The following is a 14033-nucleotide window of genomic DNA, read 5'->3' as shown; positions in this document are numbered from 1 at the left end:
CTGGATGGAAGGGGCCCCGTGGGGGGGCCTCCCCGTCCTCTGCACTGAGGACCTGCCCTCATCCCAGACACCAGCAACCAAAGGCCAACCTGGGGGCTCTGTCCCTCCTTTACTCCGAGGAAGGAAACGTTTAGGAAGTTCCTGTTCTCTGTTTTTTTATTTGTTTCTGTAAATGTCCTTTTTTTTTTAGATTTATGTATTTATTTGAGAGAGAGAGAGAGATCACGAGCAGGGTGAGAGCTAGAGGGAGAAGCAGATTCTGGCTGAGCGGGGAGCCCGATGTGGGACTTGATCCCGGGATCCCAGGATCCCAGGATCGTGACCCAAGCCCAAGGCAGATGCTTAACCAGCGGAACCCCCCAGGCGTCCCTATAAATGTCCTTTTCTCAAGCAGACTTAGGCTCCCGTTCCCTGATGACTTGCAGACCTTCAGCATATCTTCGTGTGCGTGTGCGCCGTCTGGATGTCCCCTTTGATGAGGAGGTGTCTGTTCACATCTTTGGCTCGTTTTTTATTTTTTTTTATTTTTATTTTTTATTTTATTTTATTTTTTTTTTAATATTTTATTTATTTATTTGACAGAGAGATCACAAGCAGGCAGAGAGGCAGGCAGAGAAAGAGGAAGGGAAGCAGGCTCCATGCTCAGCAGAGTGGCTCGTTTTTTAAATCAAAGTTGTTTGATGTCTTAGCGTTGGATTTTACAAGTTCCGTGTCACTTAGCTGCAGATCCTTTCCCCGACGAGCCTTCTGCAGGGCCTTGCTCCTGGCTGGTGCTGGTCCTCTGCTTCTCTCCTGGGTCGTCTTCCAAGCGTTGGGTGCAGAAGCACCAATCCATGAGCACGGTGTTCGTGGTGCCCTTCCTGGGGATCTGCGCTCAAGGGATCACCGGGCGGCTGTGACCTTGCCCTGTGGGTTGAAATGATTACGCTTTTTTTCTTTAATAACGCGTGGGAGAGAATATTCTCTGCACCACCCTGTCAACCCCTCTGATCACCGTGACTTTTACAGAGCGATCTGCTGTGTGGACGCTGCGTGGAGCCCCGCGCAGCCCACTTGAACGCTGCTCTGTAATCACAGGACCCGATGCAGTAGTGCCTGCATGGAGATGTTCTGTGGTTGCGTCCTGCGACATGGACAATCTTAATTAATGGCAAGGTCTATGCAGGGGTGACATTCCCCCTCACTTTGTATTTGAGAGAACACAACCGGAGCCAGTAGCCACGTCACTGGTTGAAACCGGTGGTTCTCAGCTGGGGGTGATTCTGCCCCCCGGGGACGCTGTGGGTATCCCCTAACATCGCTGATAAGAGCGGCAGCGTGGACAGGTCAGGCTGCTTCCTTCCCAGGTGGTCTCCAGAACTCCAGGGGAAGACCGAGGAGCCCTCGGGGGTGGGGAAGCTACTCTGGGACCCCAGGCCTGGGGCTCAGCATCTGGGGCTCTCTGGTCAGTTCCTCGAAGGGAGGGGGAGAATCCATGGGGCCCCCTGGCCCCGGGCACTGGTCACGGCCTCCTGGTGAGCAAGTTCAATCCTGAGGGGGGGCAGGTTCTTAGAGGGGGAGTCTGGGTGAGAGCTCCTACCTAGAAGATAACAAGGTTTTGAATTTTCCGTGAAAGCTCGGAGGGCACGTGGCCAGAAACCCCCAAAGGGGGAGGTGAAGGCTGCTCTTCCCTTCCAGGATAGTAGAGGAAGGGGGTGCCCCGACCTGGGGTCTAAGGACGCAGGTGGAGGAGTCTCTGCACTCCTCTGGCAGGCGGGGAGCTGGTGGTGGGGCAGCAGTGACGTCCTCCGAGCTGGTGACCGTGACCTGGGAGGGGACACAACCTGAGCGTGGGTCTGCGTGCTAGCTGGAGGAGGGGTCCCTGGTCGCATGTAAAGGATGGCTGGGAATCAGCCAGAGGAGGGGGTCGAGTAGGGGGCTTCCCTCCCGGGGCGCTGGAGGAGACCCCACTAAGCCCCTTTCCGAGAAGGGCAGGCAGTTCATAGCAGCTGGGCTGTGGTGTGGCGTGTGGGTCGTAGTCAGCCTGGTGGGTGTTCCTGTAGAAGGTCTGGAGGCTGCAGTGGGTACCGTGGGCGCAGTGGGCGGGAGCGGGCCACCGTGGGAAGGTGGGGGGTGGGCAGGTGCCGGCGGGCTTCCCCCAGGCAGTGCCTCGGCTTCCCCGGGGGACAGTGCGGAGGGAGCCACTGTGGCAAGGCCTCTCCCCTCTAAGAATGAAGACACTTGGCAGGAACACAGAGTAGCTGAGGCGGCCTTCTCTGCCCAGACCCCAGCTCCCGCGCCTTGCAGGCCATCCGCGGTGCCCGGCTCACATACCTGGGTCCGTCCGTGGTAGTCTGCAGCCGGTCCGGGACGTTATGCTGACTGGGGCGTGACTTCTCTGTGCTCTTACAGCAGATCTCAACAGCCCTCTGGTTTACCTTTAAAAAATAAAAACGGACTAGTGTGTTTCTTTGTGGCAACACACAGGAAAAGGATTTGTAATGAGTCTGGTCTCTGGGCAGGGACGGAGGGCTCTTGGAATTCTTTGCCATCTCCGGGCGCTCATGTGATCGCCTTGGCTGGGACCCTTGGAACATCAAGTGCAGGTCATGTTTAAGGTCTATTGGCCTCTTTCTCTGTGAGAACGCAAAGAGTGGCTGGTGAGCCCGTGGAGGGATGTGAGTAGGTGAGGACCAGAGCCACGGACGTGGTGAGTTCTGGAACGGTCTGTCGTCAGAGAAGCCCGTGTAGGTCCTGTTTGGATCTGTTGGGCCCGTGAGGTTCTCCGCAGAGCCTGTCGCGGAGGAGAGAAGCAGGGAAGCGGTCCCTTTCCGGAGACCCAAATGCCTCTTCTTGGAGCTGCTTCTGACCAAGGTGGGGGGCAGCTCAGCGTGGGGCAGGAAATGCAGGGTCTCTGCTCACCTCCTGGATTACAGCGTATTCCTTGGGGGCGGTGGGGTGGAAACCACAGTTCTGCTTTTCCTCTGTCTGGCGGAGAGGAAGCGGCGTTCAGGGGGAGCTTTGTGACGCTTCCTTTGATTATTACTCTGATGGCAATTTTCAGATCCAGCCTGCTCCCTCTTTGTTTTGTGGATGTTTAGTGGGGGGGAGGGGAACATGTACAAGAGAAACACACGTGGGCACATCGTTTGTACCAAACTGGGCTTTCGTTCTTGGTGGCCCACCAGAGCCCCTTGGCACCTTTGCTTTGGTAAGAAAGGGAAATTGATTCCGGGCCCAGAGCCGTGACTCTGACGTTCCTTATCTTTCTGTCCTGAGACGGCCTCTTTAAGAACAGCTAACTCGGTGCGGTTCTCCTAGCATCTTGGCTGTCCCTGTGTGGTCCCCAAGGAGGAGTCGGGTCGCCCTGGCAACCCCACGCTCATTAGCCAAGCTCCGCTTTGAATTCCGGTCTCTGCTCTGCTCGCCGGAATGAATATTTATCTCACGTCCTGAAGTTAGTTTACCAGCCCGCTCCCTGTCCGGTCGTCAGAATAATTAAGGGATGTTTATAAGATGTAAGTGGGTAAGCGCATGCTGTGAGCAGTTTCAAGTGCTTTTTGGATTGATTTCCGCCTGCTGTGGTCGGCGCAGGGCAGGTAACATTACCTACCGATTCTCCTCCGGTTTCCAAGTAGGCGGTTCCATCACATAAACGACGTGCCCTAAGGAAGCCTGTTTTCTCTTGGGCTCAGCTCTACACTTTTTAGGTTTCAGATGCAAAAATCACTTTACTTCCTAGTGAGCGTATTTGCTATTTATTATAGTACATGGGGCTGACGGACCGGTTCATGAGCCGAGGGGTCCCCTGCGAACGTGTGGGAGCGGTGCGGTCAATCTCCTTCCCTGCACTAATTGCTGTGGGGGAGCGTACCATGGAACGCACGACGTTCTAGAAGTTTCGGGGAGCTTTTGCATCCTTGAGCTCTTCTTGGTGACACGTGCTCAGATGAGAGCTGCTCTCTCGTTCTAACGGAGCCGCAGGTTCTAGTGTTGTCTGCCGGGCTCACAGCCCCTGGGAGTCACGGGATGGGTTCGGGGAAGCGCGGGGGAATCCTTGACTTTTCTACCTGCTGTGAGAGTTCGGGGCTGCGGGAACCCCTTTGAGGCTCCGTGGGCGCCTCTCTCAGTCATTCGTGAGGTGGAGAAGCGGGGAGGTGGGTAAGTGGCTCCGTGCTTCCGAGCTGGTGTGTCCTCGCTGTTCCCCAGAAAGGCAGCGTGCTCCATGGGGAGGCTGTGGGCAGGGGGCCCAGCCGGCGGTCGGCTCGTCTTCTTGCTGGTCGGGTCCTGCTGCGTCGTCCCCGAGCCTCTTTCCCTATGGGCCTTGCATGGAGGCGAAGGCCTACCAGCGATCTGGGGGAGAGCTCAGGCAGTGAAGGTGTTGGCAAGGAGGCCGTTGACACGGACACCAGAGCTGCTCGGCTAGTGGCAGAGCAGGGGTGGCAGAGCGGCTTCCCCTGGAGAGCAGACTCAGCTGGGTGTGTGATGACCGCGTGCCCCTGTGTTAAGAAGGATCCTGAGGCTGCGTCTGGGCTTCTCAGAGAAAGAACACTGATTCTGACAGATGCGGTTCCGCAGCCCTGGCTGCTGCTTTCTCACTGTGTTCCAGGAAGCAGCTAGGTGGCTGCTGGTAACAAAGTTACTAAGTCCTTTAAAAACAGGCTTTGGGGGCTGCCTGGATGGCTCAGTGGGTTAATGCCTCTGCCTTCGGATCAGGTCATGATCTCAGGGTCCTGGGATCGAGCCCCGCATCGGGCTCTCTGCTCAGGAGGGAGCCTGCTTCCTCCTCTTTCTCTACCTGCTGCTCTGCCTACTTGTGATCTCTGTCTGTCAAATAAATAAAAAAAATCTAACCCCCCCCCCACCAAAAAAACACAACAGGCATGTGAGGGATGCTGGGGGTCTCCTTCTTGTGGCCCAGCGTGACCAGGAGGCACCAAGCCTGTGCCGGCGAGGTGTGAGCTGCAGAGAAAACGGCAGGTTCCTTGCATTTGCCAAGCAGTTGGTATGTCTGAGTTGGACACTGTGTCCCTGGGGAGGGAGGCCAGCTCAGCAGCAGGAGGGAGTCTTGGCCACCTCGGCCTTCGATGGTGTTTCCTCGCCAGCTCAGATCCTTGGAACGGCTGGCAAACCCAAAGCAGTTCTATGCTTTCGTGTGAGTAGTGGAATGTGGACTCATTTCAGCTCAGGCGTTTTGCAAAAGGTTCTTGGTTTGGGTCTTTGAACATTTACTTCTTAGGGCAACCGGAATCCATCACGAATGTTGGTTTCCGCCCGAGTAAGGCCCTCTGAATGGTTTATGCCTGTTGTTAAAAAAGTTCTGCACATTCATACTTTCAGTTGAAGGCTTGTAATTCCAAAGGATCTAGGCTTTGCTCTCTCAGTCGGTTCTTAAGAAGTGAAGGAGGGAGCAGACGTTCCCTGACTCCGTGAATCCAGGCCTCGGAAGCAGCTGCCGGGTTCTCAGTGGAACCGTGGTCGCCCTCTGTGTCCGCTGCTTCCCTGGTCACCCACCGCGGCATCCGCCAGAACCAGGCAGGTTCTGGTAGGCAGACGGAGAGCGGCCTCACATCAGCAGGGAGGGAGGAACCCCGTGCCTGTGGTGTTTGTAGCTCATGGTTCATACAGGTGGAATGCAGGGGAACCCTTCCCCAAAGCTTCACCCATCTCTTTTTTTCCTTGTTTTTGAAAATTAATGGTGTGTTTCAAAGCGAGAACGAGTCCATACTTGATAGTGGATCGATAGAAGATCATCAGAGAAGTGAGGGACAAAAAACTTAAAGGAAAAAAAAAAGCCAGAATGTTGTCTCCAGCCAAGCTCGTGGCTACGCCGCGGGGGGCGGTTCTGACGTCCGCGCCGCGCGCGTGACCCCCTCTCAGGCTCACCCGAGGCAGGAAGGTGGGTGCTACGTGCTTGTTCCCATTTTGCGGATGAGCAGACAGGGGCACAGAGAAGCGCGGACCCTTGCAGAGATTAAAACCCCCCAGCATCCCGGCTTGGGGGTGCACAGCCTTGCCACCCGGAGAGGTGATTCACCTGTAATCGTCCCAGCTGGTTCGCGGTAAAGCCGCTTTCTTCTCTGCCACTGGCGATGCGCTCGGCCATGGGGGCAGGAAGACGCTCTCGAGAAGACAGATGAGATCCCTTCTGTACTGCCTGGACTCGCTGGCCTTTGCAGACAGAAGACAGACCCCCGGAGGCTGCAGTCCAGATCCTGGCTCACTCGTCTCCTGCCCCACCACCGGCCAGCCCCGCCCTCCCCATCTGCCTCGGCGGGGGCCCTCACGAACACTGTCCCTCTGTGCCCAAGCCCTTTTGCCCTTCGGCTTTATGTTGATCCAGCAGGTGGGGGCCCCTCTCTGCCCCCCGGGAATCGCCACGTCCTGCATGCACCCGCCGGGGTTGATGTCTCGGTGCCCAGTGATGGTAAATGATCTGCGGCCGTGGAAGGTGGTCCTTGTGTGTTTGCTGAGTCAGCAGGACGCCGTCTCGGTGGCGGTCAGGGCCGTGGATCTCGGGGCCCGACTTCCAGGGTTTGAACCAATCTTGCTGTGCTTGCGGCTTTGGCCTTGGGGAAGTACTTCCCTACCCCCTGCCTCAGTTTCCTCTTCTGTAAAGAGTACTTAACCCTAGGGTTATCAGGGGGTTATGTGAGTTAACTAATCGCAGTGTTGTAACTTAAACTGGGCCCAGTCATGCTGTGGCGTGGGAAAGTCTTCAAGGATTCTGGTAGCTGTTCTCCAATCACCAGCTGTGGCTCCGACATCAGTCCCGATGTGGGGGTTCTTACCAGCTGGGTGGCCTATAATTCAGCTTCATTCTGACAGCGTCCACTGCCAGACAGTGTCGTGGGGCCCACGGGTGAGGGGCCCAGCCCTACAAGACTGCCCGCCGCCCTTCAGACGCAAGTTGAAAGTCTGGGTCCTCACCGGTGCTGCTGACCACCGGTTACAAGTCGGAGGCTCCTGTGACCCTGTCCTCGGGGGTCCATGAATTAATTCGCTAGGGTAATTCGCAGAGGTCGGGGAAGCCTTTCGCTCGTCATCACGCCGGCTCCCGTGCCAGGGCGCACTCAGGAGCAGCTTCATGGAAGAGAGGCAGAGGGGCAGTGTGGGGAGGGGTAGGGGTGGGGTAGGAGGGTTGAAGAGTTCCAACTCTCTAAGCCCAGAGTTGGTTCCCCTGGCAACCAGCCCTTTCCTGAGGTGACTGTCTCTCTCATCGCTTAGGAAATTGCTAGTGTTTTAGGAACTCTGGGCCAGGAACTGGCATGGAAACCAATCATACATGTTTCTTACTGTAACTCCCAGTTCTCACAATTCCTGAAACACGTGTCTGAGAAAGGACTGGTGTCCACGATTTGTAAAGAACTCCCACAGCTTGGTGATTAAAAAAAAAGACAAAACCCAATAAAAGAATAGATAAAAGGTCTGGACAGACGTTCCACCAAAGATGTACGGATGGCCAGTATGCTTCTAGAAAGGCATCCTTAGTGATCCAGGAAATGAACCACAGAGAGGAGAACCAGATACACTCCACACCCACCGGGACAGCTGACATGGTCACCCGTGCCTTGGTGGGGATGTGGGGCCGCTGGAGCTCTTCGTCGTTTTGGGGCTGGAACAGGGGTGCAAACTTAGGAAGTCAGTTCGGTTGTTTCTTTAGAAACTAAACATGCGTCCACCCCCCCCCCCATGACTCAGCAGTTCCAATCTGAGATATGGACTCAAGAAATGGAAGGCTGTGTCCATGAGAAGGCTTGCACAGAAGCTTCATAGCAGCTTTATTCATAACAGCTAAAGGTTGGAAGGACCTCAGCTGTCCATCAGTAGGAGCATGGAGGCGTGGGCAGGGGGTTGTTCCTACGGCAGGAGACTGTGAGCCAATAGGAAGGGATAAAGTATGGTACGAAGTGATCGCAGCAACCCAGCGACTTGCAAAACCGCTGGGCCTGAGAAAGAACTAGACGCCACCGAGGGCACCGTGCGGTGCCATTTCTGTGAAGTTCTCCAGTGGATAAAGCGAAGCGATGGTTGTCTCTGCGGTGGGGATGTGGCTTGCCTAGGGATGCCCTCCATTCTGATGAGAGTTTGAGATACACAGGCACCTGCACTTAAGAGTGTGTGTTTGGGGACACCTTGGTGGCCCAGTTAAATGTCTGTCTTCGGCTCAGGTCATGATCCCAGGGTCCTGGGATCGAGTCCCGCGTCGGGCTCCCTGCTCAGCGGGGAGTCTGCATCTCCCTCTGCCTGCCGCTCCCCCTACTTGTGCTCTCTTTCCCTTTCTCTGACAAATAAATAAAAAAATCTTAAAAAAAAGTGTGTGTTTCATTGTATTCAAACTTTAACTCAAAAGAAAATCAGATCTAAAGAAAATAAATAAAGACTGAACTCCAGTTAGGGATACGTGTGCTTAGAGGGAAGGGTATCCCTGTCTGCACCTCACTTTGAAATGTATACAAGATAAGATGGTTCCGTAGGTCGATTAATGGCCCCCAAAGATGTCCACATCTGGGTACCTAGAACCTGTGACTCCATCTCCTTCTGCAGTCAAGAGGGACTTTGCATATGTGATTAAGGAATTTGAGATGGGGACATTATCCTAGAGTGTCCAGGTTGACACAAGGTCGTTATAAGAGGGAGGGGAGTCCGTGTAAGGGGAAGAGAGGTGTCAGCGGAGTGAGGTGGGGCCGGAAGCCAAGGGCTGTGGGCACCTCTAGAAGCTGGAAAGCAAACACGTTCTCCTTACCCCTTCCAGAAAGAACGCAGCCCTGCCGACGCCTTGATTCTAGCCATTTTGGCCCCCCCATAACTCTAAGATACTACATTTGTGTTGCTTCAAGGCACCACATTGGTGGTAACTTGTTGGGGCAGCCAGGGGAGAGGCGTGCAGAGGGATTGCGGGGTAGAGAACTGGATGCGTGGATACATAATGAAACAGTTCCAGGGAAGTGTTAGTGTGGGCTCCACGCTAAGGCAGGAGGGTAGACAGATGTCAGTGTCAAGTTCTTTACACATTAGCAATGGTGTTTGGAATTTTTTTTTTTTTTTTTTTTTTTTTGAGAGCGAGGGAGCAAGACAAGAACGAGGAAGAGCACGAGCAGGAGGGAGGGGCAGAGGGAGAGGGGGAAGCAGACTCCCCACTGAGCAGGGAGCCCGACGTGGGGCTCGATCCCTGGACCCCGGGATTAAGACCTGAGCGGAAGGTGGATGCTTAACTGACTGAGATACCCAGGCGCCCCATTCGTGTGAAAATCCCGATAATACAGTATTGGGAGAATTGCCTGGGCCAGGCATAGGAAGCAAGCCCTCCATGGTGTTAGCTGTCCTTAGGAACCCCACCGCCACTCCCCAGTTCGTCATGTTGCCGTCACATACAGCAGACGTGCAGGGAAAGAACAGGGGACTAGCTGGTGGTAAATGGGCAGGATACTGAGAGGAGACAGGAATTTAGGTGTGGGGCTGAGAGCTCGGGACCTGGGGGCTTGTCCCTTACAGCGGTTGTAATTTCTGCCTGTCCCCTGCTCGGGTGTAGCCCGCAGACATTTGCAGCCGCACTGAAGACACGGTGCCCTGGGAGCTGTCATCTTCCAGCATCGAGCTCTGCTGCTGCTTCTGAGAATGTCTACACTTTGTTAGGGAAGAGTGTTTTAGTTAAGTCTAACTAGAAAACATATTATTAGTATAATGAGATTTTAATGATTTGAAATTTTGTTGGAGCAGCACGCAGAATTTCAATCTTATTGTGTGCAGCTGGGCTTTGCTTTTATTTTATTTTTTGCTGGGGCCTCATTGCACGTTTCTACAATTATTTAGTTTTTCTCTCTTAGAGCCCGGCTTTTAGGCTGCTCCTAATTTTCTTGCTTAGCAGATCCCCTTGGAAAAAAGAAAAAAGAAATTATCTTTTTTTTTATTTTTTATTTTTTTTAAAGATTTTATTTATTATTTATTTGACAGAGAGAGAAATCACAAGTAGGCGGAGAGTCAGGCAGAGAGAGAGAGAGAAGCAGGCTCCCGCTGAGCAAAGAGCCCGATGTGGGGCTCGATCCCAGGACACTGAGATCATGACCTGAGCCGAAGGCAGAGGCTTAATCCACTGAGCCACCCAGGCGCCCCAGAAATTATCTTTTCGGTACACACTTAGTTGGCTTATATCTGATCCAGGGTAGGAGTGTTGTTCCCGAAGGAGATGTACGTTTGTGGAAGGGTTCAGTTGACATTCGGCTCGTGATTCAGAATCGCCAGGGAGCAGGAACAACCCGAATGCCCTTCAGCAGATGAACACGTAGACACAATGCGGTGTGTCGGTACAGTGGAATACTATTCGGCAGTAAAAAGGAATAAGGCACTGATAGTAGCCGCAGCAGGGACGGGCCTTGACAGCAGGACACAAAGGGGCACGTGTTGTGTGAATCCACAGTTAGGAAGTGTACAAATAGACAAATCCACAGAGGAAAGTACTAATTAGTGTTTGCAGTGGGCTTGTGGGGGGAGGAATGGGGCGTGTCTGCTAATGACAGGTCTGCTAGTGCAGGGTTTCTCTCTGGGGTAGTGACGATGTTCCTGGTGATGGCTTCCCCGCCGGCGAATATCCTGATACTCACGGAGTCGCACACTTGTCAAGGGCGGATTCCGTGGCGTGTGAATTCTGTGTCCATCCAGCAGTTCGGAAAAACAGTGCTGGGCTGGGAGCAGAGCCCGAGCTTGTCAGTCTCTCCACCTTGCGTCCGTGCCCTTGTGTATTTCCAAGGTGGGGTCTTTTTTTTTTTTTTTAAATTCTTAAAGATTTTATTTATTTATTTGACAGAGAGAGAGATCACAGGTAGGCAGAGAGGCAGGCAGAGAGAGAGGGAGAAACAGGCCCGCTGCTGAGCAGAGAGCCCGACACGGGGCTCGATCCCCGGACCGTAAGATCATGACCTGAGCTGAAGGCAGAGGCTTAACCCACTGAGCCACCCAGGTGCCCCCCAGGGTGGGGTCCTTAACCTGGGTGAGGATGGGTGATTTGGACAGACGTGGGCTGGTTGAGCCTTCCTCCTCATTGTCCTGTCCCCGTCTCTTCCCTGGTGGCCGCTATCCCCTGATGTTTGCTCAGAGGGTCTTATCTGTCACCAGTACAATGCTTTGGGGCAGGTATGGTCGGAACAGGGACCCCCAGCCATGGCGTGCACAGTCTTGCCTGAGCTTGTGTGCTTAGGAGGGAGAATTTGACGAGGTTCTTTTGGGATCAGCACATGGTCAAGAAGCTGTAAGCTGAGACAGTGTCCATTAAACTTTAATTTGACTTTGACCTGTGGTAAGAAATGCATTTTGTCCCGAAACGCCAGTTCAAGCCTACATGTATTCATATCCACGAAATCCTAGTTTTCCGTAAGTGAAACACATTGACCTTTTCGATTCGATTCCGTTTCCTTTCATTAGAGAAATGTGCTGGTCACACTCCGCTGATTTTACGACCCACTGGGTCCGGATGATGGTTTCAGTATGTCGCTCTGAGAGATGCAAGGAGGGAATGAGGCGGTGGGTGTTACGGGGCCCGAGGAGTTTGGGGACTGTGACAGCTGGGTCTGGTGTCACATGCTCCATCCTGGGTTCGGAAAGTCTCATGCGTTCCTTGTGGTTCATTATCCTTCAGCTTCCCAGGTAGGGAGTCGCTCTTGCCATTGGAGCTTTTTCCCTCCTTGGTTAGATTTATTCCTGGGTCGTTTATCCCTTTGGAAGTTGACTGTGCCCGGAGTTCACCGAGCGGGCAGCCCAGCCGCCCTGGTTCCTGGTTCCTCCGTCAGTCCCCCTCTTGCTGGTTCTTGCCACTGTGCATTGCTTTCAACTGGAGGGGAGGTCGCACCCCTGCTGGTGGGGGCGGGGAGGGGACTGGGGGGCACTGGGTGCCTCTCTGGATGAGCTCCTGGCTGTGGAAGGGGGACGAAGCCAGCCGATTCTCAAGTGTCCACCTGGCAAAGCCTGATAGAGGCCAGGGCCGGGTGCCCGGGACCGTGCAGTTGACAGTCGTTACGCCACAAAGCAGGCTGTCTTGATTACAGGTTATCTCCTTGTGCAGCACCCCCTGAGTCCCCTGATTGAGGGAGCTGCTGAGGCGCGCTCACCGCTCTGGTGGTGTCAGCTGCGGCCATGAGCTAACCAACCACAGAAGGTGCTGCAGAATCCTGGGTGAGATCACGGAGGTCCTCACCAGGTCCTTGTGGGCGGTGTGGAGGGGGTGTCGAGGAGGCGGTGCTTGGAGACGGAGGCTGGAGTCGGCTGACCCGAGCCTTAGGGCCCTTATCAGTGAGGGTGGGAATAGCAGCTTGATCTCTGATGGTTCAGAGGATTAATCGAGGCCTTGCACGGAAGGGCGGAGCCCAGAGCACAGCGGAAGGGAGGCCCAGGGCTGCAGAGGCTTATCTTCCTCCTCCGCCACAGGTGAGTGCTTCCCCGGAGCCACACGGCCCTCGGGGCTGGGTGTCCTGCTCGCTGTTGTGACCCATTTCACAGATGAGGAACCTCGAGGACGGGCAGGAGAGTGCTCTGCCCAGCCCAGTGGTGTGGGCATGGAGAACTAGGAGCCCTGTGAAGCCTGAGCCCCCAGCCACCGGGCTGTACTCTGCCTTGTCACCCTGGGCAGGTCACTGCCACCCTCTGTCTTGCTTTCCTTGTCTATAAAATGGGCACGAGGAGGCCCGCCCTGCCTCCGGAAAGACTCTGGAGGTTTCAATCCAGACAACACCTCAGACTTGGAAGCCCAAGGAAGTATTCGGGGACCCTCCAGGCCACCCCAGGACTCGGGTTTAACGACGTTTGGGGGAGTAGCCTTGAGACCTGTGGCTCCTCCAGCTGCCTCCTCTAAGGAATGCTGTGGAAATGGGGCCGGCGAGTCATTCATTCATTCGTGTATCCCTCACTGCCTGTTCCTTCAGCAAACATTTGCTGGGCAGGCCTTTGGGTACCCCCTGGACTGTGCCCGGAAACACACGTGCCTTTCTGCGGAGCTGGTGGGAGCAGAGCAGACCCGCCGGTCCTGCCCTTGGAGGAGGGACCTTGAGCACATGGTGGGGCTGGCCGGGGCCTGGGGTCAGGGAGGGCTCCCCTGCAGAGGTGGCTCTTAACCTCCCGCTGGAGGATGAGCTGGATTTAGCCAGCAGGGTGGGGACAGGCAGAGGGCACGGCTCACAGGTCTGGAGGGAGTCCTGGCCCCCGCACATTCATGCACTGCAGTCCCAACCCCCAGTAGCTCCGAGTGAGACCTTTTCTGGGTAGAGGGTCTTGGCGGGGGGGGCGGGGGCAATCCACTGTGAGCAGTGTCCTTGTAAAAAAGGGGAAATCAGGACGTAGGCACGTCAAGAGGGCGACGCTGTGAGGACGGGGAGAGCGAGGCTGTCTGCAAGCCCAGCCGCGGGGCCTCGCGGGAAACCCGCCCGGCCGACACGTTGATCCTGGGCGTCCGGCCTCCACCTGGTGAGCGCGAGATCTGGGTTTAAGCCCCCAGCCTGTGGCCCTCAGTTACAGCAGCCGCGGGACACCAGTACGGCCCGTGGGACTGGAACGTGGGGCGAGTGGGCGGGAGTGGGTGAGGTGAGGTGGTGGGCCGCTCAGAGCTGGCTCAGGCCCCTCCCTGGCCTTGTCCTCCAGTGGCGGAGGTGACAGTCCTGTGAGGTCAAGGATCGCGCCAGGGCCGGTCGCGGCCACAGGAAGGCCTCCTCCTTGGCCCGGTGCCCTCTTTCAAGGTGTCTGTTTTTGGAGAGGAGGCCTGGCAGAGTAGAGGCGGCTCTCCAACCAGACAGGCGGGAAGCCAAGCTGTCATTTTGGGCAAGGGGGCATTCGGTGCTGGGGGCCACTGTTGGGGACAGAGGGTGGCCCTGCCCATGGACATTTTTCCCATAGTGGGCGCTCGGGTCCCTCTGGACCCCAGAGTTGCAGGTTAGCAGCCATGGCCCAGAGCCCCACAAACAACAATCATGATTGAAAAGAAGGCCAGGGCCCAGGGCCTTGCCTGTGAATGAGGTGAGATTACATAGCATTCTCTTGACGTCTTCTGTATGGAGAGAGGGTCTTGGCTCTGA

The 14033-nt window shown here is 55.3% G+C and overlaps 1 protein-coding gene across 4 annotated transcripts in view; it reads left to right on the top strand.

Moving 5' to 3' along the window:
- The window catches only part of PARVB (parvin beta), a 101040-nt gene that overhangs the window by 3341 nt on the left and 83666 nt on the right, over positions 1 to 14033 (top strand). The window contains exon 1 of one of the 4 annotated variants that reach the window (XM_082739668.1): positions 2669 to 2689. The exons of 2 other annotated variants lie outside the window; for them this stretch is intronic. Coding sequence is in view for 1 of the 2 variants with exons in the window: in XM_082739666.1 (XP_082595792.1) it covers positions 2823 to 2853 (31 nt within the window). In the remaining variant the exon portion in view is untranslated. Of the gene's footprint in view, positions 1 to 2668; positions 2690 to 2757; positions 2854 to 14033 lie in introns of those variants that run through there. One more of the 4 variants, XM_082739666.1, reaches the window with a different exon arrangement.

Source organism: Mustela nivalis (genome assembly GCF_964662115.1).
Source record: "Mustela nivalis genome assembly, chromosome: 7".
NCBI classification, from domain to species: Eukaryota; Metazoa; Chordata; class Mammalia; order Carnivora; family Mustelidae; genus Mustela; species Mustela nivalis.
The sequence above is the reverse complement of the archived record's forward strand: the minus strand, read 5'-3'. Positions and strand labels throughout refer to the sequence as shown.